Genomic DNA, 25814 nt, shown 5'->3' with positions numbered 1-25814 from the left:
CACGGGGCGCCACGCGCGCACCGCCAGTCCTGAACGCTGCCGTGTGCCGGTGCTTCCACCCCGCGCTCCCTCTGCTTTTCACTGATTCATTTCCCCGTAACTTCCAGCCCCGTCCACGTGCCCGTCCCTCCAGCACGGCCGCTGGTTTCGCTGCCGGGGGTCTGAGCCCTGCTCTCCCCATCCCCAGCCTGGCGCAGCAGGGGAGGAACAAACCCAGCACCGCCGAGCGGAGCAGGAACGTGGAAAAGCCCACTAAAGTTTAAAAGCCAAGCTTCTTCCAGGGTATGAGGTTTAAAGCCGGTGATAGCAAAAAATATAAGAACGCAGCTACACACCTATCTGCTATGCCAGCAGCAGGGATTAAAGACACCCTGAAAACCGCCGGCTGCCTGCGGCTAGCACGAAGCTTACCTGTCCGAGCGATGCTAACGCCCATGAGATCTCAGCTGCCACTTAAAAGAAAGGAGCCACAAAAATAACCTATGCAAAAGACCTCACACTTGCGTATCTGTCAGCCAAAAACCAACTTAAAAAGCACCTTAGGGAAAGCAAGTGAACAGCAGGCACACCGCGCTGGGAATTGCCCTGAAGAGCGCTTCCCCCAAAATAATGCTCTCATCGGCTTTTTCGCTAGGGGATCTTTGGTGAAGTTCCCAAGCCCGGTGTGTAAGAACAGTGGGAGTCAAAGAAGGAGGAAGCATCGAGACGTAATTTTGAAAGCGAAGTACCGTGCCGGGAGGAGCCGAGAAGAGCACCTAAAGGCAGAACAGGGACCTAAGGCATCAGGAATGACCCAAGAGTAAAATCAAGCAGGGCAAAACCGAAGATGACGGTCAAGAGGCTCTGTGAGCAACCTGTATTTGTTTCTGTAATTCCAACTGCAAGCTCTTCGTGCCTTGGGTGAGCATCCCCTTTGTACTTTTTAGTATCAATCTTTTCTTTTTTTCCCTTCCCTATCGTAGTTGACCAAACCGAGAAGCAGAAGGAAGCCAAGGAGGATACACAGGTAGTAAGAAGGAAGTCAATCGGCTAATTTTACATTTAGCCACCACCTCATTCTCCACTACTACAGCGGCAGGACTTTCAGGAGCGCTGCATCCTGATGACTTCGTTTATCAGTACTTAAATTAGTCGGTGTCAGGCTTGGGTATTTTAAGCGCCTAATGGCTAACACAGACCATCGATCCCTCTGCTGCAGAGCGTGATCTGAGTGCTAGGCAGAAAGGTATTTCCTCCAAGGGTGTATTAGCGCAAAAGGTGCAGGTTTTGGTGATCCTTTCATCAAAGAGCCAGCTAATGGCCTGGAATATCAGCTCGCTTTCTGCGGAAATCTTCAGCACACGTTGGGAAATACCAGAAAGAAAAGTAGCTCGGATGGAATAAGCAGTTCGTTCAATACACGAAGAGGAAAAAAATATGAAACGTAACCAGGAATTTAAGTGCTCACAGGTATAAACATATTCCTTAATATGTAAAACCCTACTCACTTTTCTAAGTAGGGTTCTTAAGCAGCTAAGTTCTTGGCACACACTCCGACATTCTTGTTACTAAGTTTATTTTAATCCATACACAAGCTGGTAGCTGCGTTTGTAGAATATTTCTGAGGCCTCGGTGCCTCGTTACAGAAAAACGGAGTTGGGGTCTCCTGCAGAGCCAACACGAGGCAACTTCCAGCACTTGCAGAATGTTTTCCTTCTTGTATGCGTGCGCACCCAAAGTAACGGGACAGGAAGGTTCACAGCTGCCCGGGCTGGAAGGAAAGCCAGCCACATCCCAAAAAGCAGGGCAAAAAGGTCGGGTTTGGGACCTGTTAGGTACCCGCAAAGCCACTGCACCCCCTGCAGCCACACTGCTCGAAATAATGCACGGGTGCACCCGTACCTGCGTGCGAGGGAATGCGGCGACGGGGAGCACGTCTGCAGCTGGTCAGAATTACTGCCAAGGAGCTCACCCTGCCTGCAAAGCACTCAGAAGGCGTTCAAACCCAGCATCTCGGTACCAGTCAAAACAAAAACTGATGCTTCTTAAATATACGGGCGTGAAAGAAATCTCAAGCAACTGTTCAGGAAATAACTGCAGGCGGCTATCTTTGCAGGGACAGAAAACCCCCAAAAATCTCGTGGGAAATTCGGGGAGGACTGCGGGCCAGCTCGCGTTTACTAAGGGCGAGCACGCTCAGCACAGCTCTGACGTTTCATCACTACGCTGTCCAGTACAGAGGTGACTATTTAGAAGAGGTGACTAAACGCTGGCACCCGTGCAGGGGAATCTGACGGGGAGCAGCGTGGCCCCAGCACGTCCCAGCGACGGACGCAGGACGGGAACCGAATCCCGAGCAGCTGTCCTGCAAACCGGGCACTGCTGTGCATCCAAGCACACCGAGGCAGGGCACGGAAAGGTATTAGGGAAGGCGAGATGCTGGCCTCTTGCATCTCGAGCCTGAGAAACCCTGCAACCAGAAATATGTGTGCTTGTATTCCTCATCCACCAAGGGTCTGGTGGGAGGCGAGAAAAACACAGAGTCCCCAGTGGTCTTCTAGGGTAAGGGGGCTGCAGCACAAACGTATCGCCTAGAGAAGCAAAGGGGAAGGAATAAATGCAAGTTTTGAGGCGACAAAGCGAAATTTGAACACGGAGCTCTGACAGCATCGCTGTCCTTGGCCGAACACCAGGAAAAAGCTGGTGGAAGCCCCTCGGCCGCAGTGCTTCGGGCGGGCAGAGCGCCTCCCTCTTCGCTCTCGCCCAGCGCGCCCCCGGCTCCCCACGGGACGCCTCCCCCGGCTCCTCAGCACTGCGAGGTTCAAATATCACAGGCGCAAAACACAGGTAAGCCACGTGCTTAAAAATATCCCGAGTGGTAGCAAGGCAAAAGCAAAATATAAACGCGGTATTAATCCTTCTGCGCTAAGTGTCAGAATTTCCTAGTGCAATGCCCCCAGCCAGTAATGGACACAAGCTGCCGGCTCTGGGAATTGTAACGCGTGTACGGGATACCCACGGCGACTGCAGGAGCAAGAAAAACCCCCAGGAATGTTTTTTTGTTTTTGTTTTTGTTTTTTTTAATTGATTTCGGGGGAGCCCAGAGAGCGCGACAGAGCTCTAGAGCAGCGAGCAGAGCCGGCAGGAACATCCAGGGGAAAAAGTCCCGGGGAAGGCTGAGCTGTTTATGAAATAATTCTGCCCTGAAAGCAGGCAGGAACAGTTTGGATTGGGTGTCAGCCTGCTGCTGCGCTGCTGGAAGGACAGGAAACTTCGCTGAGAGACTTCAAAAACACGAATCTAAAAAAAAAAAAAAAAAAAACAAAAAAAAAAAAGTCCACGCAAGTGGATAGGGAAGGCGAAAAGATTTGTGTCAAGAATATGCCCAGCCTCGCAGCAACCCAACACGGCACCAGAGGAGGAGGAGGCGTATTAGCAGCAAATAACAGATCCTTCATTTTTCCTCCCAGCAGAGGACCGGGGGGGGCCGGGGGGGGGGGTGTTGCTAAACTGGTTTTCCTCTAAGCACTTCCAGTTATAAAGAAAAAAAAAAAAAAAAAGAAAACCTCTCGCGAAGAACATATCCACTGTTGTACAGCTGTCCCAGAAAACAAAGACCACGGGGAGAAAGTGGCCCATTTTCCTCAGCCTCCCAGAACCCCGCGTCCAGGTCAGGTTTCCGAAGGCTCGGCCGCGCACGCTTGCGAATGAAGCAGCAATTAAAGCATACAAATAACTGCTCGACGTGGGAATTATTACAATTGTTACAATATCCCGTTTCTCTGGTACCTAAAACCGCCTCGATTACAGCTGCGAGTTCAGCTGCAAGCGCGTTTCCCCCTCCTGGACGAGCCGTATCAAACCCAAAGCTGGTTATTTTCCTGTTTCGGTCGCAGCAATCCCATCCCATCCCACCCCATCCCATCCCACCCGTGCACCAAACCCCACAAAATCCCCCAGGAGCACCGCGCTCGGCGCCCCCACGCCGCCGCTGCTGCAGCTGGCTGCCAGCCCCGTGCCCGTTTCTTGCCAGTTTCCCCCCCCCCCCCCACAAAAAAAAAAACACCTTAAAGCAACAATTCCTTGCCACACGCCGAAAATATTGTGACTAATAATACACTCCACCCATTTTTTTTCCCCCATCACCGAGGATTTCAAAATACAAAACTTGACGAGCAGCGAGACAGAATTTAGAGCAGTGAAGGCAAATCCTATTTCCAACTAAAAAGCGCTATAAAAAAATAAAACGTGAGCAAGGTACGGGTAGAAGTGGAAGAGCTACCCAGGCGCAGCGAGCTTCTTCCTCGGAATTACCTTTTTCTCACTCTTCTGGGGGTAACCTGAGCTTTTCCTTTCAATCCCCGAGGAAAAAAAAAAAAGAAAAAAAAAAAAAAGAAAAGGGAAAAATCCTCCCTCTCCTTGCCCAGAAAACAGAGCAGCTCTGCTGCCGAGGCTTTAAACCTGTGTACGCAGAGAAGCCGCGCTTGCAATAAATACTTTATCGAGTTCAAGAACTGGGACCCAGCTCTGGGTTACGGCGCCCGAATGCTGGAAGCGATGCCGGTGATGCAGCCAAAGCGCACGCGAGAACTTGGGTACAGGTGCCTGCACCGCCGCTGTTTGCAAACCCCGCTGCCTAATTAGCAAAGCTCCGAACAATGCCGCTAATGACCCGCACCCCGCACGGCTTCGCCAAGTGAATCATTGAGATTGCAAAAGAGAAAGCGGGGGGGAATTCGTTAAAGCACCGGTCCCGAGTCCCCTTTGTTTATCCTTGCCTGCTCGGGTGCAAAAATAAATCAAAGCGGGGTCGCGCGGGGCGCTCAGCGCCCGAAGCCTCCCAGCGCCTCCGTCCCGAAAGCGGCTCCCGTCCGCCGCCTGGCACCCAGGGCTGACTTCTCGGGCGCTTCGCGGAGGGCTCGGGGAGGTGACACCGTCGCCCGTGGGGGCGCAAAGGCGGCAGGACCCCGCAGCCCCGCAGCCCCCCGCCGCCGCCGCTCGGGGCTGGGGCTCACCGGGTGCCCCCCGCCCCGTAGGGCACCGAGCGTCCTCCCCGGGGCACTCGTGCACTTGTCACAGCCCCGCCGAACCCACCTCCATCCGCCCGGAGGAGCGGCGCCGGTTTTTCCAAGGTGGTTTTTTGTTGGTGGTTTTTTTGTTTTGTTTTTTTTTTTTTTTCCTTCTCCTTGCTGTTTAAAAAAAAAAAAAATTAAAATTAAAAAAAAAAAAAAATTTAATAATAAATTAAATAATCAGAGGGTCACTTCCCCCATCTCAGCCCGCAATTAAAATGGAGGCGAGGCCGGGCGGGCTGCGGCTGGCTTTAGGGGGAGACAATAACCCAAAACAGGCCTGGCTCGAAAGGAAAAAAAAAAAAAAATTAAAAAAAAAATAAAAAATTAAATAAATAAAAATAAAGAGGGGAAAGGAGGGAAGAGAAGGGAGCGGATCGCGGCGTGCCTCACCAGTGCCATGGCCCGGCCGGGCCCCCCCCCCCCCCTCGCAGCCCCGGGGCCGGGCTCCCCGCGAGGTCCCGCCGCAAGTTGCGGGGTGGGGGCCGGGGAAGAGGCGGCTGCGGAGCCCCCCCCGCCCCACGGCTCCCCCCGGGGTCTCGCAGCGGGGGGGGGGGGGGGGGGCTCGGGGCGGTCGCGGAGCTCCGGCGGCCGCCTGGGTGTTGACGCAGCAGAAATTAGCGGCTGGAAAATTCCCCTTTCGGAGGGGCCGGGGGGGGTGGGGGGGGGGGGGGACACGGGGCCGAGGGGGGGGGGGGGGCGGGCGGAGGGGAGGGACCGGGGGGGGGTTAAACCCTGCCGGGGGGGGGGGGGGGGCCGCCCCCCTCCTCCTCCTCCTCCTCTTCCTCCTCTTCTTCTTCTTCCAACCCCCCCCGAGCCCTGGGGCAGCACCGGGGGGGGGGGGGGGGGGACACACGGGGTTATACAGACGCACGGGGGGGGGGGGGGGCAAACACCGGGGGGGGGCACGGGGACACACACCGGGGGGGGGTCACAAACACTGCCGGGGGGGCGCGAGGAGGGACAGGGGGACACACACCGTGGGGGCGGACAGGCACCGGGAGAGGGGAGGGGGATACCGGGGGGGGGGGGGGGACACGGGGACACACACCGGGGATGGGGGGGGGAGAGCAACACACCGCGGGGGTTCACCGGGTTGGGGGGGGGGGGGAACACCGGAGGAGGGGACAGGCACCGGGAAAGGGACACCGGGGGGGGGGGGGGGGCACACGGGGACACACACACACACGGGGGGGGGGGAGGACACGGAACGACACTGGGGGGGGATAGACCGGGGGGGGGGGGGGGGGGCGTACACCGGGGGGGTACCGGGACACACACCGGAGGGGGGGCACAGACAGCGGGGGGGGGGGGGGGATCGTACACACCGAGGGGGTCACACACACCGGGGGGGGGTGGGGGGTCGGGGTGGGGGGGGGGCTACACACGCCCCGTGCCCCCCCCTCGGGCGGAGCGCCGCCCGCCCGGTGACAATACCCCCGCCGCTGCCGGCGATCACGGCCGCGGTAACCAACGGGGCGGCGACGTGGGCGGGGTGCGGGCACGGCGAGAGGGGGGGGGGGGGGGTTAACCGGGGAGGGGGGGGGGGTAACGGGTGGAGGAGGTGGTAACGGGGAGGGGGGCGGGGGGGGGGGGGGCGCGGCCCCCGGGGCGGCCCCGCTTACCTGGGCCCCGCGGAGCGGCCGGAGCGCGCGGGCGCCGTCGGTCACCGGGGGCGGGAGGGGGCGGGGGGGGGGGGGGGGGGGGGGCGGCGGGGGGGGGGGGGGGGGGGGGGGGGGGGAAGAAAAGGGGGAGGGGGGGGGGCACCCGGGCGCGCTCCCGCCGCTCCCTCGGGCGCGCGGGGCGCGGGCCCGCGGCGGGCAAGGGGGCGGAGCCGCCCGGCGCGTGCCGCCGCCTTCCCCGCCCCCTCGTGGCCCGAGGGCGGGCGCTGATTGGCTGGCGCGGGGCGCGGGACGCCGAGAAGCCCCGCCCGCGGCTCCGCCCCCCCTCTCTCCTCCTCCTCCTCCTCCCCCCTCCCACCCTTGCGCCGGGGGAGCGGGGGCGCCGCCGCCGGCTGTGGCACTGCCGGACACCGGAAGTGAGGGAGAGAGCAGAGGAGACGGGGGGGGGGGGGGGGGCGCGCGCCCGGGGCTGCGCCGCGCGGGGCACGACGGGACGGCGCGGGGCCGGGGCCTGAGGGGAGCGGAGGGGCCGGGTCCTCCAAGGCTCCCCCCCCCCCCCCCCCCCCGGGTCCTCCACCGCCCCCGGCCCCGGTCGCCCCCGGCCCCGCCGTTGCTGTGGGCAAGCGAGGGGCCTGTGCCCGTCGCCCCTGTGGTCCTGCCGAAGCAGGAGCCGGTCGGGAAGCTGCTGGGCTTCCAGGCTGCTTTACCAACGGTTGCCGATGATCACGACCGTGCCCCAAAAGCGTGGAAATAAACGCCCGAGGGCTGGCCGAGTGTGTGAAATCAGCCCCAGCTCCAAAAACTGCCCCGGGGGCTCGCAGCTCCCCTCATGGTTTCCCTCCCCTCACCCCGAGCGAGCCTCGGTGCCGCCGTGGGAAATGCTCTTTATTTCGATCCGCCTCCACGAGGTGCTTCTTATCTCGAGGATGCCCCCTCGCACGAAGCGTGTTTTCCACTTTTTTTTTTTTTTTTTTAATCTGTGATTTAAATAAACAGATGTTCCGTCACGTGCTTTCCTCGCCGTTTCCTCCCACGTACCCTAAATACCTTTAATCTAGAAGAGAACGCGAACGGACCCGATTCATGAAAACGAAACGCCTTGTAACTCCAGCAAGTTTTTAATTACCTTTTTGGTTCACATTGCAGCGGAGCCCAACCAGCACCTTCCTAGAAAGAGTCCCGGCACAGCGCAGCGAGTGCCTCGCAGCCGTTGCACCGCGCAGCTTCTCAGGCTCACCCGTGGAGTTCCCCGCGGCCACCTGCCCTTTCTGCGCGCCCAGCCTCGAGCGTTCACGTCACCCCGCACGCATTTTCCAGTCCTGTAACCAGCGGGTGAAAAGCACCAAACTGAACGACCAAAATCCCTGTTTCACTTGAAATGCTCACGCCGGTTTCCATGCGAAACGGTCCCTCTGCGCCTGCAGGTGTCGGATCCTCGTATGCCTCTTCAAGGCTCCGCGCCGAAACGTGAAGTACTGATACAGGGACTGATGGAAATCAGAGCTATACCTTTAGGCAAATTTATCTTTTATGTATAAAATCTGTCACACGTGGTTGCTGCTGTAAGCTCCCTTCCAGTCCCTGCTCCACAGTGTGAGACCGAGCCCACCCCGCTACCCCAGAACCGACGGGGCTCTGCCCGTGTCCCCTCGGGTTCTCTTCCTGCCCCGTGTTTCTTCCTCAGATCTTTGCTGGCAGAAAGTGCCGATGGATCTCACTGTGTTATCCAGCAGCAGCTGGGACATGGCCCTGGGAACCCTCCAGGAGGGCAGGGTGGTGGTGTGCCTGGAGCCACTCTCCCCTGGGGCCGCTCTCCCCACGGGCTTCAAACAGCTTGGGAAGGTTTCATATTCTTTTGCCATGAAGGTTTCATATTATTTTGCCACCGCGTGTAGCTCCCTCCCCTCCTTAATGAGAAGTGTGTATTGTGTTTTAGGTGAATACCGCAATTACTCAGCCTGTCCTTAGAAGAGAGGTGGTTTCTCCTCATTAAGAAGGAAAGAATGCACATGGGGAAAAAAAAAAAAAGAAAAAAAAAAAAAGAAAAAAGGAAAAAAGAGAAGCTGGAGGAAAAATCAGCGTGGTTCATGTGGTTTTGGTGTGCAAATCACCATAAACAAGATGTGAGAGGAGAGGCAAGGAGCACAGCAATGCACCCCTTCGGAGGAGTGTCAGAGACTGCAGACTCTGCGTGTCCGGGCTGAATTGAGGCCCTTTATGTGCCACCCTTCCCAAGTCGCAGTGTCACCGATCTCCTCAAGGACTTTTCCAGCTTCTAGCCCCAGGGGAAGCAGGTAGAAGTCATGTTCCCGTAGCACGAGAGATCCTGGAATCGCCCCAGCACATTTCCGTTGCTTTACAAGGAGCATGTGAACGCTGCAACGTGCGCTCCGCGGCGCCGGCACAGCCAAGGCGAAGCCGCATGCAAATGCTTGGTGGCTAATCACGGGAATTGGCCGTGCAAAGTAAGCGCGCAGGGACACGCACGCGTGTTGGTGGATTCTGCCGGCTGCTGTGTGCCTGTGGCTGGGATCTTTCAGGAGAAAACCCCAAGGAACACAGCAGTGGTCACAGACAGCCCAGGCGTGCTCCCTGGGGTCGGGAGCGGTGCTGGGGGAAAGCTGCATCCCGCTCACACGCCGCGCGCTGCTCCGCAGTGCTCTGATTGCAGGTGCTCTGTTCAGCACTGCTCTGTCTTACGCTGATCTTGGTTGTAGGAGATTTTGCATTTAATAAATAAAGATGGTTACTTGTGTCTTTTTCATGTGGTTGGTTTGGAAGCATGCTGAAAAAGCCAGCTTGCCTAATTGCTCTGTTTTTGTTTTGTGTTTTCTTGTTTTTCTTTTGCCTCCCTACCAAATTTTCTGGAGGAAATAGAGGTGCAAAAAAATCCTGAGAGATCAGTGGTCTGCAAGCTTTGCTTGCAAAGATCCCCTTTTTGTTTCCACGTGGCTGCTCTGCGTGCTGGAGATGTGAATCTCCATCTCCAAAGCCTGCTCTTTTCTAACCCGTGCAGGAAGGAAGCGATTTTGTAGGGCTCTGCTCCTGCCCCGCGCTTCAGCCCCCGAGCCCTGAACATCCGAGGACCATCAGCCAAGCCCAGGGTAGCTCCCGGCTGCTGAAGGAAAGGGTTAAAGGACCCACATTCCTGTCCCTATTGCTCAGGACCAAAGGTCAGCGGGTTTTTTTACCACGAAGGAAGGGAGGGAGGTGGTGTGCAACCCTGACCAGGTCATTTTAGGAGTGAACCACATCTGAGGCGAGCTAATGAAGCTGTGTTTGTCTCTCTCTCTCGCATGCTCATACTCCCAGCCGGTGCTTGGCGAGTTGGAATTCCTGCTCTAGTGGGAGTGAGCATGTCGATTGTATTTTTTCCATGATGTGTATTGAGGCATTTGCTAGGTTGTGGGAGTAAACACTTGGGGGAATTCTCCATGAGCTAGCGAGGGCAAGTCACAAGCCTACTAAATATGGTGAATGGAGACTGCAAAAAAAAAAAAAAAAAAAAAAAAAAAAAAAAAACACAACAAACCCTGGAGAATAAAAGTCCCTCTTCCCACCCAGCTCCCCACCACCACCACCCCCGCCTGCGCTTTCTCATTATCTCGCGCTGCTCTTTGACTGCTGGCCGGGCGAATCCATTCCCATTTGCACGGCCGAGCACAGGGGCTTGTGCCCTGCCCCGAAGGGTGCGGGGATCCCGCGCAGGCAGCGGCACCGGGGAGCAGCAGGAAATGCTCCCAGGTCTGTAAATACTTGAGGGGGTGAGAGATGATGTTCATGCGCAAAGTATTTGACCAGCCGCATCCCGCTGACCTCCTTTGGTGCTGCTCTCGACGGGGATCGGCCGGACTCACAAACGGTTGATCTTTAATGCTCCAGAAGTGCCCTCCCCTTCCAGCCGGGGCTCCCGGGGCTGGTGGAGCATCGCGGGTCCTGCTGCAGGTGGCACGGGGACAGGGTGCGCAGGGGCGCCCAGAGCAGCGTTTGGATCCTCCGGCCCCATCGAGGAGCCTGGGGCCACCCCGGGGCCATTTCGGCTCCCACCAGAGCCACCCCTCGTCCCCTGGGGGCCAAGCCCAAGCAGACGGTGCTCTGCCCCGTGGATGCTGCCCACCTCCACCAGGGTTTCTCCCTGCTGCGTTTTACACCTGAGCTGGGTTTGTTCCTCTAGCAGGCTCCTTCCTTTGTCAGCTACTGATGGAATTGCTGGGCGGACAGGCAGTGTGCTCCTTAGTCAGAGCTTTTCCTTCCATGGGTCCTGCTCAGCTTCGCCTCCGCACACCCAGAGGAGCCCCGTGCTGGCGGCGCGCCACTGCCCCAGGTGCCACGCAGGCAGGTTTGGAGTAAAGCTGGATTTTTCCTCCTCCAGCTCCCCTCGTGCTGCAGCCCCTTTGGAAGTGGGCACGTCCCCTTCTTCCAGGGGACCCATCTCGAGCCCCGGCCAGGGACGGTCCCCTGACGATGCGCTCGTCCTTACAAGTCTGCCTTGGTTCTCTTTGTGCTGCAGTATCTCAAACTACTTGATGTTTAAGAGAGGTTCAGCTGAGGTTTATTCTTCTGCTTGCGAAGATTTTGTTTTCCCTAGAACCCAAACAAATTGCAGGCCTGTGTCCGAGCCCGTTGTTTGATGCAGACTATATAAATAGTGCGTGATGGAGCCACGCTTGAAAAACGCAGAAGCAACAGTTGAAATATATATAACTGCCGAAGGCTGGGGAGTGTGGTTTTGGGTTCAGTCCGACAACTGGTAGCTCGCCTAACAATTTAGGCCACATTTGAGGTTTATCTAGGTTAAATACGGTAAGCCAGATTTTACTCTCGTTTGCGCAGAGCCCTGGCTGCTCCTGGGGCAGGACCGGTGAATGGGAGACGGGAGATGGGAGATGGGAGATGCTCCAAGGGGCTGGAGCCATCTCCCTCCCACAGCCCCTCTGTGCCCTGCCTGAGCAGCCGGGGCTCAAACCCAGCTCCGTGTTTCATCCCCACGGTCCCGGATTTGTTCTGGGCCCCAGGGGCCGGCAGTGCCTGGAACGGAGCCGCGGGGTAGCAGCAGCTCGATGTGGCTGCTTCCCAATTTAAAACACAATAAATGAGAACCCTGGCAAGACATCCCAAACTGTTATTAAGTAAATAAGAAGCGTTCTGCACGACATCTGAATTATTCAATTGCTTGTCAAGAGGAGCGATGTGGCTGTCGATGAACTCGTTTGTATCGGAGGCTGTTTGAAGGCAGTTGTTCAGCGTTCACCGGTCACTCTGCGAGCCCAGGACGCTCGCCCTGCCATAGACCTGGGTCTCTGGAGGGCGAACACCCTGCAACAAAACGGGGTCTGACCCGATTTACACCATCACATGGGAAAACAGCCACCACCTCGGTAAGTCCCGAGCAGGATCCGTGCTGGTGGAGACAGGGGCAGGGACAGGGACAGGGACAGGGACAGGCAGGGGGACAAAAGCCACTCCTGCAAATCCGGGGTCTGCGATCACCAGGGACACAGCACAGAGGCCGCAGGCAATCACAGCAGCAGAGGGGCTGTGCTGGGGACGTCTTCATTTTCTTTCCCCCCGGATTCAGTTGTTCCACCCCCCTTAAAAAATGTCCACGCTCTCTTCTCCGCTGCTCTCTGAGCCTAACCTACTTGCTCTCGTTACTCCTCTGGTGAGTCTGCTCTGGAGGACTCGGTGCTGCATTAACTACTCTCAGCACAAAGCATCCCTGCACGAGCCCCTCCAGCGCCCGACCCTTCCCGAGCTTTAATTCCTGCCCTCGATTGTTGCATCTGACACCGGTTCAAACAGCCCCGCAGTGCCTCTGCTCTCTGTTCCCGCTGGATCGCTGCGCACCCGGCTGAGACCGCGCTTCATCTTTTCTTTCCCCGGTGAAAGCAGCATCAGAGCTGCCACGCTGCAAGAGAAGAGGGGAAAGAAGAAAATCTCCTCCGCAGGCAGGGGCTGGGGAAGGAGCAGGGCACAGCCCTGCACGGAGCAGGTTGATGCCGACCGTCCCCGCAGGAGGTACCCGGGGGTCGCCGCACCCGGGGAGCCCTGGCGATGGGTGCCAGGGGTGCCCGAGGGTGCCCGGAGCCACTTGGCGTGGAGCCACTGCTGTGAACCCCCCAAACCCCCTCTGCCTTCCCCCCCCACCCAAGCCTGGGCTGGAGAGCAGCACACGCCATGTGTTTTCGGTTTAATCTGCAGGGAAATCTTCACACCCTCCTTTGCTCTTTTCCTCGGCAGCCTGGCAGCACGTCACCTCCGTGGGGGCAGGTGCCCATCTGTCAGCAGTTGCAGTTTTTAAACATTTTCCTCCCTCCCTCCTCCTCCTCCTCCTCCAAGTGCCCGCGCAGCTGCCTCTGCTCCCCCTCTGCTGACCCTAAGGGGCACCTTGCATTTCTCCGGGCATTTACCGCTGGCGCAGCACCGACACGGGCACAGGGCAGGATGCAGAGATGCGGTGCCGGTGCCGGTGTCGGTGGCAGCCAGGATTTGACTCCGCCGACCTCCAGCAAGGGCAGACGCAGCGGGAGTGCGGTGCACAGCCTTGCACAAGCGCGAGCAAACACGTGTCTGCCTGGGGCCGGAGCCACCGCTGATAAGGGCAGGGTGAAGGCAGGTTGCCTCCTCTCTGCTAGGGGTTAGAAGGGGTATAGCCTGCATCCGTGCAGATGCGAGCTTGTTTATTCTTACCAGATAGTTTGATGGCTTTATCTGATCGCAGGTTTTCCTGAGGAAGGAAGGGTGAGTCTGAGTCACTTGAAAATGGGGGCCCTTCTTCTCTGGGTAAGGCTGGTGGGGCCACGGACGTGCGCAAGGGACGTGCCCCCGCTGCTGGCTGCTCCCCAGCTCTTGCTCCACAGCCACGGGGACGCGCTGGCTGTTAATTGACACCACGCTCATTAATGGACGCAAATCCAAGGCGAGCACCCAGGGTGGTGCGGGACGAGGACGGGATGGCAGCGGGGATGGATGGGACCCCCAGCCGGAGGCGGCGCAGGATCTGTCTGGTGCCTGCGTCCATCGGGAGCGCAGGGGGACACGGACACGGTGCCCCGGGTGCAGCAAACACCATCACAGAAGAATTGAAAGCATGAGATAAAGCCTAGCGGCAACAGATAAATCCACAGAGAGTCAGGTCCATGCCCTCCTGGAAGAAATCCCAGATAATTACACTGCCGTGCCCTGCTCACGCCTTGGGGATGGGCCGGAGGAGCCGACCTGCTTGGGCTCATCTGCCCCCAAAAGGAGCCGGGAAGCGCTGGGGGCACCGGGGTGTGGAAGGGTGAGGGGTGGGAGCAGCTCCGGGTCCAAAAAATGGAGATCGGGGCTGGGGCTGGGGCTGGGGCTGCAGCCAGCCGTGCTCCTGCCTTGCTCTGAGCCCCCCGGGCTCTGCCCCGACCCAGCACACGACCAGCCTCCCCAGCTGGCCCTGCGTCTCCAAAAACCAATGAATTTTCTCTACAATGCCCTCGAAACACTCACACTTGGCATTTTACGGAAACCGAGGGCTTTCAACCCTCTCCGAGCACGGCCAGGCGCAGCGGCGAGGAGCGGAGCAGGCGCCGCCGCTCTGCTGAGTGCACTCACGGCAGGGCCCCTGGGGTCCAGAATTACTAGGACAGAGCAGGGGCTGTTCCCTGCGTGCTTTATTTATGGGAATCAGGCCAGTGAAGTTCCCCTAGCACACAGAAATAGTCTCAGCACCTCTGCTGTGCGCTGCCCAGCGCCGCGACCTTGATAAACGGCTCAGAGCAGGGCGGCGGTGGGGAAGGGCCGCGTGGGGAGCGCAGCGCCCCGTCCTCGACCCGTGCCCCTTCTTTCCCGGTGCCCCTTCCTGCCTCACCCCGTGCAGGGGACAGCAGGGCTCCTCCCGTGCCGCAACAGCAAACCCGTGAGAAAGGACCCGTGGGAGGCCCGCCGAAAATCCCCCAGACGCCGAGCAAACAGCGGGCAGCCCCGTCCCGACCGCCGCGCGCACGGCAGCACCCCCGGCACCGAGGGCCGTTCACCTCTCACGCCAAACCGAATCCTTCAGGCCCGGGGCTGCGGCTGCAGGAGACCCTGAAACAGGAACCAAAAATGGGGCTTTGTCGTGTTTTGTTTTGTTTTTTTGTTGTTGTTGTTTTTTTTTTTTTTAACCTGCATTTTTTAGCCATTTCCTGAAGCAGCTGCCAGGTTGCCACACTCACCCCGTCCCACCCCGCGCCCCCCTCCCACAGCCGCTGGGGCTCTGCAGCCCCCTGGGGACGGATGCTGAGGGTCAGAGCACACCGGGAAAACCGGTGATTTACTGGGAGGGCGTCGGGTCTGCGGCCACTGCCCTGGCACGCCGTGGGCACCCGGGTGGCAGAGCTGGTGCCCCGCTGCAGGAACCGGGGGCAGAGCAGGAGGAGGCGGCTGCTGAACCCCCCCCCCACTGCACGCAGCGGTGCTGGGGCTGGCTCAGAGCCCTGCTCATGGGCTGGGGCCTCATCCTGACCCCCACCAGCCCCAGCCCCTGCGTGTCCAGCCCTTGGAGCTCTGGGGGAAGGCGCAGAGTGAAGCTTGGAGGGAATGTGCCGCCCTCGCAGCAGCGCCGTGCTGATCAGGATACGGCCCCGCCGGATTCCTCCCATTACTGGGAGAAGGCGAGGCAAGGGCTGAGTTTAGGGAAAACAACACCGTTTCCTCCCCACGAGGACAGCGGGGAGGTACAAAGCGGTGCTGAGCGCCCGGTGCTGGCTCAGCTGGGTGAACACCGGCTTCAGGCGGGGGCAGCGGGGCCGGGGGCGCGCACGGTGGGCGCCTTTGGCGGCGAGGGGCTGGGGTGGCCGTTCCCAGGGCTGAGTCAGCCGCAGGCTGGGAATTGCACAGTTCCTCTCCCCACCCTCCGGCCCCGGCACAGCATCTCCCTCCCTCCCGATTTCCTTCCCAGCCGCTCGCTGGCCAGGCCCTGTCCCGCTCAGCCCTCGGCCGTGCCGTGCCTCCGGCGCAGCTTCGGGGGGCGGCGTGGGGAGATCCCGGTGCGGGAAACCGGGGTGGGGTCGGGGAGGTGTTTCCCGAAAATGTGGGGTCGGGAGGGGTCGTGCCAAGGGGCAGCGGTGCCCTTCACAGGCAGAAAATCCCCCAAATCCCCCCCAGGCTGGCGCAGCGTGGGCAAACGAGGCGGCACAGCCGGCACCAGGCCAGGGCGGGTTGGGGTCTGCCGCCAACGCGGGGCCGGGGCAGGGGCACGGAGCCCCTCAAGGACGCTCCGCAGCCGCCGCCAGCGGAGGGGAACAAAAGGCTCCGGCTGCCCTTCCTGCGGCTCCCGGGCGAGGGGACGGCGGCCAGGCCTGCGGCACCACCCTGGCCCCATCCTCTGCAGCTTGGGGACCTCCAGGGTTCAGGGGCCTCCACAATTTGGGGAGCTCCACGGCTCAGGGACCTCCAGGGCTCAGGGACCTCCGTGGCTCAAGGGCCTCCATGACTTGGGGACCTCCAGGGCTCAGGGACCTCCACGATTTGGGGACCTCCAGGGCTCAGGGACCTGCACGATTTGGGGATCTTCAGGGCTCAGAGACCTCCGTGGCTCAGAGACCTCTACAATTTGGGGATCTCCGTGGCTCAGGGAGCTCCCCACTCTGCTGGTGCCAATTCCCCAGGGCAGGCAGCCCGGGCACGGCGAGCCACGGCCGCAGCACCCTGGAGGAGGAAGGAAGGGCCGGCTTCCATCGAAAGCCGTGGCATCACCTCCCGGCGATGCCCAGCGTGCCCTGCACAGCACGGGGCTGTTAACTCCCTCCTAAAGAAAAGAAGGCTCTGAAGTCTTAAAGAAGGCCAGGAAGAAATTAATCCAATTAATAAAAGGAGCCCTGTTAGAGTACAGCAATTATTTGCCGAAAGGAGGAATTGGCCAAGTACAATAAACCTAGAGCAATTTTATCCCAACTTCGCCTGCCGGCGGATGCCGTAATTAAGCGCTCGCTGTTTGCCGGGATGACAGCTCTGTTTGCCGGGAGCTGAGCCGTTCGCTCTCCCTGGCCCTCGAGGTGGGTTTTTGTCACGAGCAGCTCCTCAGAGCGCACAGATACCGACCCAGACAAGATTTAATGAAGAGAGGACGGCGCTGGACGGTTAAAGTAAAGGCTCGTGGGCACGTGGCTCCCACCCCGCTCCCACGGCGGCGTGGAGCTGGGGCAGTTCTGGCTGCAGGATGCGGCCCCGTCCTCCTCTTCCGATGGTGGCCAGATTCACGGGGAGCCTGCCCGCCCGGCGAGCTGCCTGCGGAGCTGTTTTGCTCCTGGAAGCACGAGGACCTGGCGCGTTAAGGAGCCGTGCGTCCTCCCAGCGGGGATCTCTCGCTCTCTGCATCCCTCCCTGCTACCTGCCCGGGGCTCGGAAGGTTTCACCCCGGGGATACGAGTCCTCAGGCAGCGTCATCCCATCCCCGGGGCCGTGCAATGGAATCGATGACAAAGGTAACGCTCGGCTCCCAGGCGGGGCTTTACATCTTCAGAGCCCTTTCCTGGCGTAAACTCGTTAGCGGAGAGGAATCTAATTCCTAGTCACACAGGTCCCAGGGATGCAGATCTTGGAGGCAGCGGACCGGAACATATTGTAATAAGACAGAGCTGCTGCCAGCGGGCCGCGGGCTCTCCCCGGCGCGGGAAGGCACGGGGATGGGACAGAGGGGACAGGAGCGCTGCGATGCTCATACTGGGACCGGTTTCCTCTTTGCCCAGGGGACAAACCAGTGCTGGGCCGAGCATCCTGCCCTGCCCTGCCCCGGTCTGCTCCGACCCCGGGGAACCCGGGGCTGGGCGGCAGCGTTGGAACGGCCCCACGGCTCCGTGCTGGGGCCAGGCCCGGTGCCGCTGGCACGGCTCGTCCCGTCCCGCAGGACACGGGAGGCTCGGGGACGGGCTCCAACGAGGGCGTCCCCCGGGGCAAACGGCCCAAACCTGGGCCTCGGGGACGTTCCCCATGGGCTCGTCCCCGCGCTCCCACCCGCGGCCCTGGCCCCGTGCCCGCGGCTGGGTGGGGACCCACAGCTCCTATTTCTGGTGCTCTCCATGGGAGGTGCCGCAGGCTCCGGCCCTGGGGAGGACGGGAACACCCTGACCCGCTCCCCGAGGTCCCCGAGGTCCCATCTCCGGGACGTGCCGCACACACCCGTGCCCGGGGGACGGCTGTGCTGGGAACCGGGGGGGGGCAGGGATGTCCTGCACCGCTCCCCATGCCCATCCCTCCTCCCCAGGCTCAGTACCGACCCCATTCCGTTCCACATCCCTGTCCCCATCTCCATTCCTGTCCCCATAGCACATTCCTGTCACCTTCCCCATCCCCATCTCTATCCCCAACCCCATCTCCATCACCATCCCCGTCCCCATCTCTGTCCCCGTCCCTGTCCCTGTCCCTGTCCCTGTCCCCATCCCTGTCCCTGTCCCCGTCCCCGTCCCCGTCCCTGTCCCTGTCCCTGTCCCTGTCCCTGTCCCCATCCCTGTCCCTGTCCCCGTCCCTGTCCCTGTCCCCGTCCCTGTCCCTGTCCCTGTCCCCATCCCCATTCCTGTCCCCTTCTCCATCCCCATGCCCATGCCCATCTCTGTCCCCGTCCCTGTCCCCGTCCCCGTCCCCGTCCCCATTCCTGTCCCCATAACACATTCCTGTCCCCATCCCCATCTCCATCCCCGTCCCCGTCCCCTTCCCCATCCCCTTCCCCATCCCCATGCCCATGCCAATCTCTGTCCCTGTCCCTGTCCCTGTCCCCGTCCCCGTCCCCGTCCCCGTCCCCGTCCCCGTCCCTGTCCTCTCCCTGTCCCTCTCCCTGTCCCCAGCCCTGCCTCAATCTGCCGCTGCCCCCACCAAGCCCCCGCCGCAGCGAGGCCCCCGGAGGCTCGTCCACGTGCGCGGGGGCACGGAGGGATGCGGAGGCCGCGCTCAGCCGGGGTTACCTTGGAAACCGCGCCCGAGCCACACGTCCCTGCCACACGTCCCTGCCACCACGCGCGAGGCACCCCGAGCCCAGCACCGTGGCGCTGCCTGGGTGGTGACACCAACGGCGTCCCCTGCGTGCCACCGGGGACGGGGGGAGGACGCCGGGAAGCGTGTGTCCCGTCCCGTCCCCCCCCCCCCCCCCCAAGCCCCGTGCCATGGCCAATGTCACGGAGAGGGCGAGAGGTGGCCGCAGCGGGGGCTGTGTCCCCCCACCACCTCATGGGGCTGGGGACATCGCAGAGCCCAGCACCGGGGGGAGATGGAGGGGGAAAGAAAGGGCTGTGGGAGGTGGCGGCGGCTCCAAACGCGCTCCTGAAGGACACGGGGATGCTGCTTTCCATAAATCACCCGAGGCCGGCATCTCCCGGCTCTGCTTGGCGGCACCCCCCCCGCCTACCCCCCGCGCTGGCAGCAGGGGATGAGGGGCGCGGGGCCGTCCCCGCGGGAAGGGGCCTCACGGCACCGTGCCTCCGTGAAGCGAGCGAGAAATGTGGGGGGGGGGGACGACATTGGGGGGCATGGGGGGACGTGGGGGGGGACATTGGGGGGAGATGGGGGGCGCGGGCAGGGGCGCAGGCAGCCGGTGCAGGCGGCAGGGTTCAGGCAGAGGACAGGCAGCCCGGGAGGGAGGCTCGGCACGGAGGAGAGGAGCGGGACGGCGAGCCAAGGAGGCTCGAAACGGCAGCCGCAGGCTTCAATTAGCCCGAGGATCCTGCCCTAAATAGCGCCTCCGCTCCCGGCCGCCGCGCGGGCAGGGCACGGCGGGCAGCAGCGTGGCACCCGGCGGATCCCGGGGGGCTGAGGGCCACGGGGGGACGGGGACGGGGAAGGGGTGGCGGGGACGGGGACGTGGAGGGGCCGGGGGGCACGGGGCTGCGGGAGGGGGAGCGGGGCTGGAGGCCGGGAGCAGCTGGGAGGAAGGAAGAAGCGGCTAAAATAAGCAGGTGGGTGGACAGGGAGGAAATAATCGCGAGACTGATAATGTAGGGGCTGGAGAGGGGGGAAAGTCTGCCGCAAGGAAAAGCAACAAAATGTCCCCAGGAAATAGGAACAAACCCCCCCGGCGGCGGAGGAAGGTCACCGGGGCTGGCTGGTGGCACAGGGGACGCACAGAGTGGGGGGGGGACCCGGGGCCGCCTGCTGCCCGCGGCAACGGGTGCCCCCCGTGAGGGGCAGGGGGGTGCTGGGGGTGGCACGGGGACGCCGGCAGCCCCAGCCCCTTCCAGCTCTGTTTTGGGACAGCAGGAGGCTGAGTGGAGGAGAAAACCCCCGGGGAGAACCGGGCAGCGGTGATTTACGCCCTGGCAGCTGCCAGCCCCGCTCGGCCATCGCGAGGGGGACGGGGACAAAACCCAGGGACTGCCCAGCCTGGAAGGTCCCAGCCTGGGGTGGGGGGGGGGCCCTGTGTGCATCCCCATCTCCCCCTCCACGAAGCAGGGCCAGGGGTGCCCGTCCTCCTCCGTCACCCCCGGGTGGGGGGGATTGGGGGGTGCCGGGGCTGGGGGCGAGGGGCTGAGGGTGGCCAAGAGGGGTGCGGGGCGGGGGGGGGGGGGGGGGGGCCGTGCTGCAGGAGCGTGGCCGCTGGCAGCAGGAAGAGGCTGTTTGGCCGGACAGCAGGACACAGGGCAGCCTGTCTCTGCCCTGGGAGTTTCCACATTAACCACACACTGTTTGCATTTGAGCATTTTCCCCTCCACAGGGCTGCTGCTGCTGCCGGGGGGTTATTTCCTGCCCTTTTCGCTCTCCCCCCGCTGCCCGCCCCCCACCCTCCCCGGCCTGCAGAAGCCCGTCTGCTTCCTCTCTTACGCCCCCGGGGGCTTTCCACGCTGCCAGAAAATAAATCTCATGCTATTTTTAACAGAGGGGAAAACGCGAAGGTCTCCTCCAGCCCGCTCCGCTGCGGCGCTAAGTGCAGCCGGGCACCCCCGGAGAGATGAAGGAGGGAGAGGAATTCGCGGGGAAGGATGTGGGAGGCCGCCAGCCCCGCTTTCATCTCCCTGCCCTCGGCTGGGGGCTCGGGGAAGGCAGAGAGGGGCGAGCAGGGGGTGCTGGTGCGGGGGGCGCGGGGTGGGGGCTGCGGTTCCACCCTGCTTGGTACGGCGGGGGGGACGGAGCCACCCCGATCCGTGCACCCCCTGAGCTCCCGGGGGAGCCGGGGACGGCGCTGAGGGGTCCCCTGGGGTCAGGGCTGGGACAGGCGCTGCCTTTAACCCCTCTAAGGGATTTAGGGAGGCTGCGAGCGGGATCAGCTGCATAATGCCCGGCCGGGGCAGGGGGGGCCGGGATGGAGCCGCTGATAACGGAGAGGCCCCCCCCCCGTCTGGCTGTCCCCGCTCGGTGCCACTGTGTCCCCTGGCAGCGGGGAGCTGGCACACGTGTGGCACGTGCTGCGTGCACGCCTGTGCTGCGTGTGCGCTCGTGGGTGCACGTGGGGTGGGCCGAGCGGCACCGTGTCCGTGCACACACATGTGTGCAAGGCTCCCGTGGGGGGGGGGAGTTCGTGAGGCTGCCAGGGTGGGTGGCACACGTGCGTGTTGGATGCAAGTCCCTGACACGGCGGCCAGGACACGGGGACCTCGTATCTGGGGCTGGGGGGTGCTGAGCGCAGGATGGATGCGGAGGTAATTTGATTTGAAGCAGCGTGGGCTGAGCACCTCGCACCCCGACACGACTCCAGGAGCTGGGGGTTTAGGGGGGGGAAGCCAAGTTTTATCCTTCGCAAGGGTGCTGCTAAAACGTTGTCGCCCGCTGGGCCTCCTGTCCCCGCGCACCCTCCCCACGGTCGTTGCTGCGAGGAGGAGGAGGAGGACGGGGAGGAGGAGAGGCAGCGAGAGGAGGAGGAGGAGGAGGCAGAGGTCTCCTCGCTCTGCTCGCAGCCCTTGCGCGAAGCCCGGTGCTGCTGCCATGACAAATGGCAATGCGGGGAGAAAAGCGGGGAGGGAAAGAAAAGCTGCTCCCGAGCACTGAGTGGGAGGGGAGCGGGGAGCAGGAGGTGGAAATGTCAAACCCAGCAGCGCCGCGGCCCCGCTGCCACCCCCCCCTGTGCTGTGCTGGGGACACCGGCCCTGTCCCCTTGTCACCAAGGCTGCCGTCACCCCCAGCACCCGGTTCCAAAACGGAGCCGCTGCCGGCTGTTGGCACCCACACCGGTGTTGGAGCTGCTGGGAAAACACGAGCCCCACGTTCCCAGCCCCGCCAGCAGCCTTTGATGCCGCTTTCCTGCGGCGCTGGGAGGAGCCGCGCTCCTCGCCCCAGCGGGGGCAAGGTGGAAACGGGGACGAATCCTGCTGGGAGGGGTCCTGGCACGGGCGGGGGTCCCGCAGCGCTCACCAACTGCAGCGCCCGGGGGCACAAACCCTGCCCGTGAGCCCTCTGGGTGTGCCCCACGTCCCGCCGGACCCCCGGGAGGTGCAGGCAGCATCCCCGCGGCTCACCGGGGCGCCCCGCTGTCCCCGTGTCCCCATGTCCCCGTGTCCCCGTGTCCCCGCAGCCCCCGCGTGCTGATTTCCTGCCTCCGGAGGCCGAGCCGCCGCCGCTTCCCGGCCGTGGGAGCGAGCCCCCGCGCCGGTCCCAGGGCGCCGGGAGCGTGGCCCCGGGGGGGACACGGGGAGGGGGGGCACATCCCCAGGGTGTCCCAGCCCGTCACGGCTCCAGCTGAGCCCCTCTGCTGCGGCCACGGCTGCTCGCTCGCTCGTCCCTGACCCCGCTCCCGAAGCCTCTCCTGGCCACGTGCTGTCCTCCCTGCGCACAGCCCTGGTGCCCCCTCTGTCCCCGAGGCTCAGCGCCGTGACCCAGACCCCGTCACCCCGATGGGGCCGGAGTGAGGGCGGCGGGGAGCGGCGAGGGGGCGGGTTCGGTGAGCGGGGACGAGCCGGGGTGCCAGGGGCTGGGGCACGTGGAGCTCCGCGGCCGGAGGGACCCGGAGGCAGGTTTGGAGCCTGGAGAAAGCCCCGCGCCCGCTGCCCCTTCCCCTCTCCCCTCTGCCCGGATTAACGTCTCAGCCCAGCACTGACAGCGAGCACGAGGCGCAATTTGTCCGCAGACAAATCCTGCGGGGAAACGCGCAGCCACGGAGCTTTTCTTCTCCCCCTGCTCTATCCCCGGGGATTAGAGGTGCTTTCTCCTCCGGTTTTGATTGTTTACCGCCGAGTTTTGCTCTGGCTCAGCCCAAACTCTCTTCCTGCCTCTTTTTCTTTTCTCTCTTGCTGGCAACGCTCCCCGAGCTCCCGGGGGCACGGCCGAGGGCTGCGAGGCAGCGCTGGGAGCCCCTGCGTGACCCCAGCGCCGTGCCCCCCGCCCCAGCATCGCCCCCGTGCCGGGGCTTTCCGTGGGGTGCCGGGACCGGGGACGGCCCCAAACCGTAGGGAAGCACCCGGGAGCTCGCCCCGCCGCAGCGCCCGGCCGTGGAAACCCACAAACACGCCAGGCTGGGCTCCACCGCGCCGGGGCCTGATCCTGAACACGGGCAAAACTCCGCTGGGGGAAAAGGAGTAACTGGGTTACCCCCATCTGGGGGGCCTGATCCTGCAGCAGCCACCCGAGGGTGGCACCGAGGGGCTCTGCCCGCGGCCAGGTGGCTCCGAGGAGCCCAAAGCCCCCCGGAACGGTCCCCAGGCATGGAGGCGGCGGGTGGCCCAGTCTCCTTGAGCATTGCCTTTGGGAACTCTGTCTATTTTTAAATCCCAGGAAGCTATTTTTAAGGAGGGAGCCTATTTTTGTTGCCTGGGGCTAATCCTTTCCTTGCAAGCTCACCCAGCGATGTGCCCGGGCGCGGGGCGTGGAGCCGTTCGGCCGGGGCACCCACCAGGATTTGGGGTGCTGCTGCTGCTGGTGGTGGTGGGGGGGGGGGTGGGGGTTCTTGGTGCTCCCCCGACCCCAGGCAGCTCCGGCGCGGGGCGATGGCCAAACCCTTTGGCCGTTACCGGCGCCGCGGTGCCGCGGGGGGGGGGGGGGGGGGGCCGTGCCCCTTTTGGGTGGATTTTCCGGGCTGCCGAGGGCCAAGAGCTGACAGCCCGCATCCAGCCCGGCCGGCAGCCGGCAGAGGATGGGGATGCCAGAGGTGACGGGGCCGCCTTTCCCCTGGGCGTTGTGGGGCCACGGGGGCCTGGGAGAACCGGACTGAGCTGGAAGCAGGTGTTGGGCACGGCCCGGAGGGAAGGGTGGGACCCGCGGGTGGCCGGGGGGGGCAGCGGGGGGCAGCGGGGGGCACATCTGGCCGCGGGGAGGGGGGGGGGTGGCAGGAAGCGGATCGCTGGCTCGGACCCCGCGCTCGGCAGCCTCGGGGTCCCGGGGGGGGCCGGGCCGCTGCCAGATGTTGTGCAGCCGTCTGCCGCGCTTCCTCTCGCCCCGCGCCCTCCAGGAAGATCCCCCCAGCGGGGCAGCCCCCCCACACCTCTCCCCCAGCCCCTTTCTTCTCTCGCCAAGCCGTCCTGCCCTGTTCCAGGGGCTGCGGGGCCGGATCCTGCACGCCAGCCCCCGGCCCCGCTGCTTGCCGTAGCCACGGAGCTCGCCCCAGTCCCTGGGCAGAGAGCGGGCCATGGAGGTGGAAGCGTCGGACATATTTTATTGCTTTTCTTTTTTTTTTCCCCCTCTTCTCCCGAAATACCCCGCAGAACCACTGCATCAATTCTGCATTTTGCATTTTCCCGCAGCCGAGGCCAGGCCCTGGCCCAGTGCCCGCAGCACCAGGCCCGCTGCGGCCTCCCTGTCCCCACCAGCAGGGAGACACCGCGGAGCCACGGCAAGCCCCGCTGAGCCCCGCTGAGCCCCGCTGAGCCCCACGGCCCCGGGAGCTTGCCCCTAAAACCCGGGGGAGATGCCCACAGCCGCCAGCTCGCGCCGGGACACGGATGGGATTCGGGGGATTAGGGCGGCTTAGGGAGCGGGGGTTTTGCAGGCGGCAGATGGTGCTGGATGGGTCCCAGGGCGAGGTTAGCAGGATGGGAAGCAGGCCTGCGCGCAGCCCCGGGCAGAGCAGGGGAAATCAGGCAGAAATGGGGAGGAGATGGATTTTCGGCCAGCCCGTTTCCGGATAGGAGGCACCAGGAGGGCTGCGGCCGCACCCTCGCTTTGGCTCCAACGATGCCAGGTGCCAGGCAGGGCGCCCCACGCAGACGCCCATGGCCGAGGGGCTCCTGGCACCCCCCGGGGACGCAGCTCTCACGCCCGAGCCGGGCTGCAGAGCCCCAGCCCCGTGCTCCCCCCGCAGATCAGGGTCCTGGGCATGCAACGTGGCTGCGGGAGCGCGTTCGGTCCTTTGGGTGCACGTCCCCGTGCCCCTGGGCGCACGCTGCCCCGTGGGTGCGCGTGGTGCCAGGTGTGCACATCGACCCGCGAGTGCGCGGGGACCACGGGGACAACAGGACTGGCTGCATGGGGCTGGAGCGGGGCAATCCCCCCCCCCCCCCCCAGTCCCACAGCTCTCGCATCCCCGCTGCCCCCGCTGCAACATCACCCCAAAGTCTGCCGGGGGAATTCCCAGCGCTCGGGGTGGGGACGAACGATGCAAACTGGTTGAGATGTGACAAGGTGGGGATGAGAGAGAAAACCCCCGGCGGGGACACTGCGCTCAGGCAATCCCCGAGAAGCCCCGGGGGCTGTTTAGGGCTGAGAGCGGTCAAAGAAGGTGAGATAACGGGGCAGAAATGAGGGCCCCATTTCCAGGCAGAGGCGTGCAAAGATTGTAAGTGGCCCCGTAGGAAGAGGGAGAAGCTACAAGCTGGCTCAAGCCCTGCCATGGGTACGGGGACCCCTCAGGGGACCCCAGCCCACCCAGGCTGTTTGATGTCTCGGTGCCACCTGCGCCGTGTGTCCGGAGCCAGCTGTCTGTCCTGCTGCGGGGTGGCACCACGGGGGGTGTTGGGTTGCAGCAGGATCCTGCTGGGGACCAGCTGGGCATCCCGCAGGGGCTGCTCAGGATGCAGCCCACAGGCCCCACGCTTGACGTCTGTCCCCTGGCCCCAGCAGCTGCGCCCTCATCCCCCATGGCCCCATTCGAGAGCCCCCGTCCCTTCCCAGAGATGTCTCAGAAAGAGGAAGCATCACCTCTGGCGTCCCCCCCCCCCCTCCCCCGGCTGCAGCCTGGGGCTTATTTTGGGTTTCGAGAAAAGAGGAAGGCTGCATGAGGTGACAGCAGGGCTGGCAGACGGGTGGGCAAAGCCCCGCAGCACGCAGGGGGTGGCGGGCG

At 62.9% G+C, this 25814-nt stretch overlaps 2 protein-coding genes and 1 long non-coding RNA gene across 16 annotated transcripts in view; 1 reads left to right on the top strand and 2 right to left on the bottom strand.

Annotated features, from left to right (window-relative positions):
* The window catches only part of ZBTB46 (zinc finger and BTB domain containing 46), a 56213-nt gene extending 49375 nt beyond the window's left edge, over window positions 1-6838 (bottom strand). For 5 of the 14 annotated variants that reach the window (XM_040576091.1, XM_040576098.1, XM_040576103.1 and 2 more), the window contains exon 1: window positions 5074-5177. The gene's annotated coding sequence lies outside the window, so the exon portion shown is untranslated. Of the gene's footprint in view, window positions 1-1039; window positions 2500-5073; window positions 5351-6676 lie in introns of those variants that run through there. The other 9 variants (XM_040576100.1, XM_040576102.1, XM_040576096.1 and 6 more) reach the window with 8 other exon arrangements.
* On the bottom strand, window positions 631-24406 carry LOC121079304 (CASP-like protein 4A1). Its single transcript, XM_040576367.1, has 4 exons — window positions 24089-24406; window positions 23433-23482; window positions 6677-6781; window positions 631-774 (listed from the first exon to the last, which is right to left on the bottom strand). Exons 1-4 carry the CDS (start codon window positions 24267-24269, stop codon window positions 631-633), a joined length of 480 nt encoding a protein of 159 aa, XP_040432301.1. The 5' UTR covers window positions 24270-24406.
* LOC121079195 lies at window positions 6899-9422 on the top strand. The gene is made up of 2 exons (XR_005824926.1): window positions 6899-7089; window positions 7820-9422. It is a non-coding gene; the product is annotated as an uncharacterized LOC121079195 (long non-coding RNA).
* Window positions 24407-25814: the final 1408 nt, after the last annotated feature.

The sequence above is a fragment of the Cygnus olor genome, chromosome 16, assembly GCF_009769625.2.
Source record: "Cygnus olor isolate bCygOlo1 chromosome 16, bCygOlo1.pri.v2, whole genome shotgun sequence".
Lineage (NCBI taxonomy): Eukaryota > Metazoa > Chordata > Aves > Anseriformes > Anatidae > Cygnus > Cygnus olor.
This window is presented reverse-complemented; position numbering and strand designations above follow the sequence as displayed.

Bases quoted from the DNA above. Each gene is read 5' to 3' on its own strand.
- LOC121079304 (XM_040576367.1), bottom strand. From the start codon at position 24,269: ATGCAAAATGCAGAATTGATGCAGTGGTTCTGCGGGGTATTTCGGGAG. The intron at 23,483-24,088 runs ATCCGGCCCCGC...AGCACCAAGAAC, and splicing joins GCCGGGGGCTGGCGTGCAGG to CCCCACCCCCCCCCCCACCA. The intron at 6,782-23,432 runs GTGGGTGCCCCG...TCCCCCCCCCCC, and splicing joins CAGCAGCACCCCAAATCCTG to CCCCCCCCCCCCCCCCCGCC.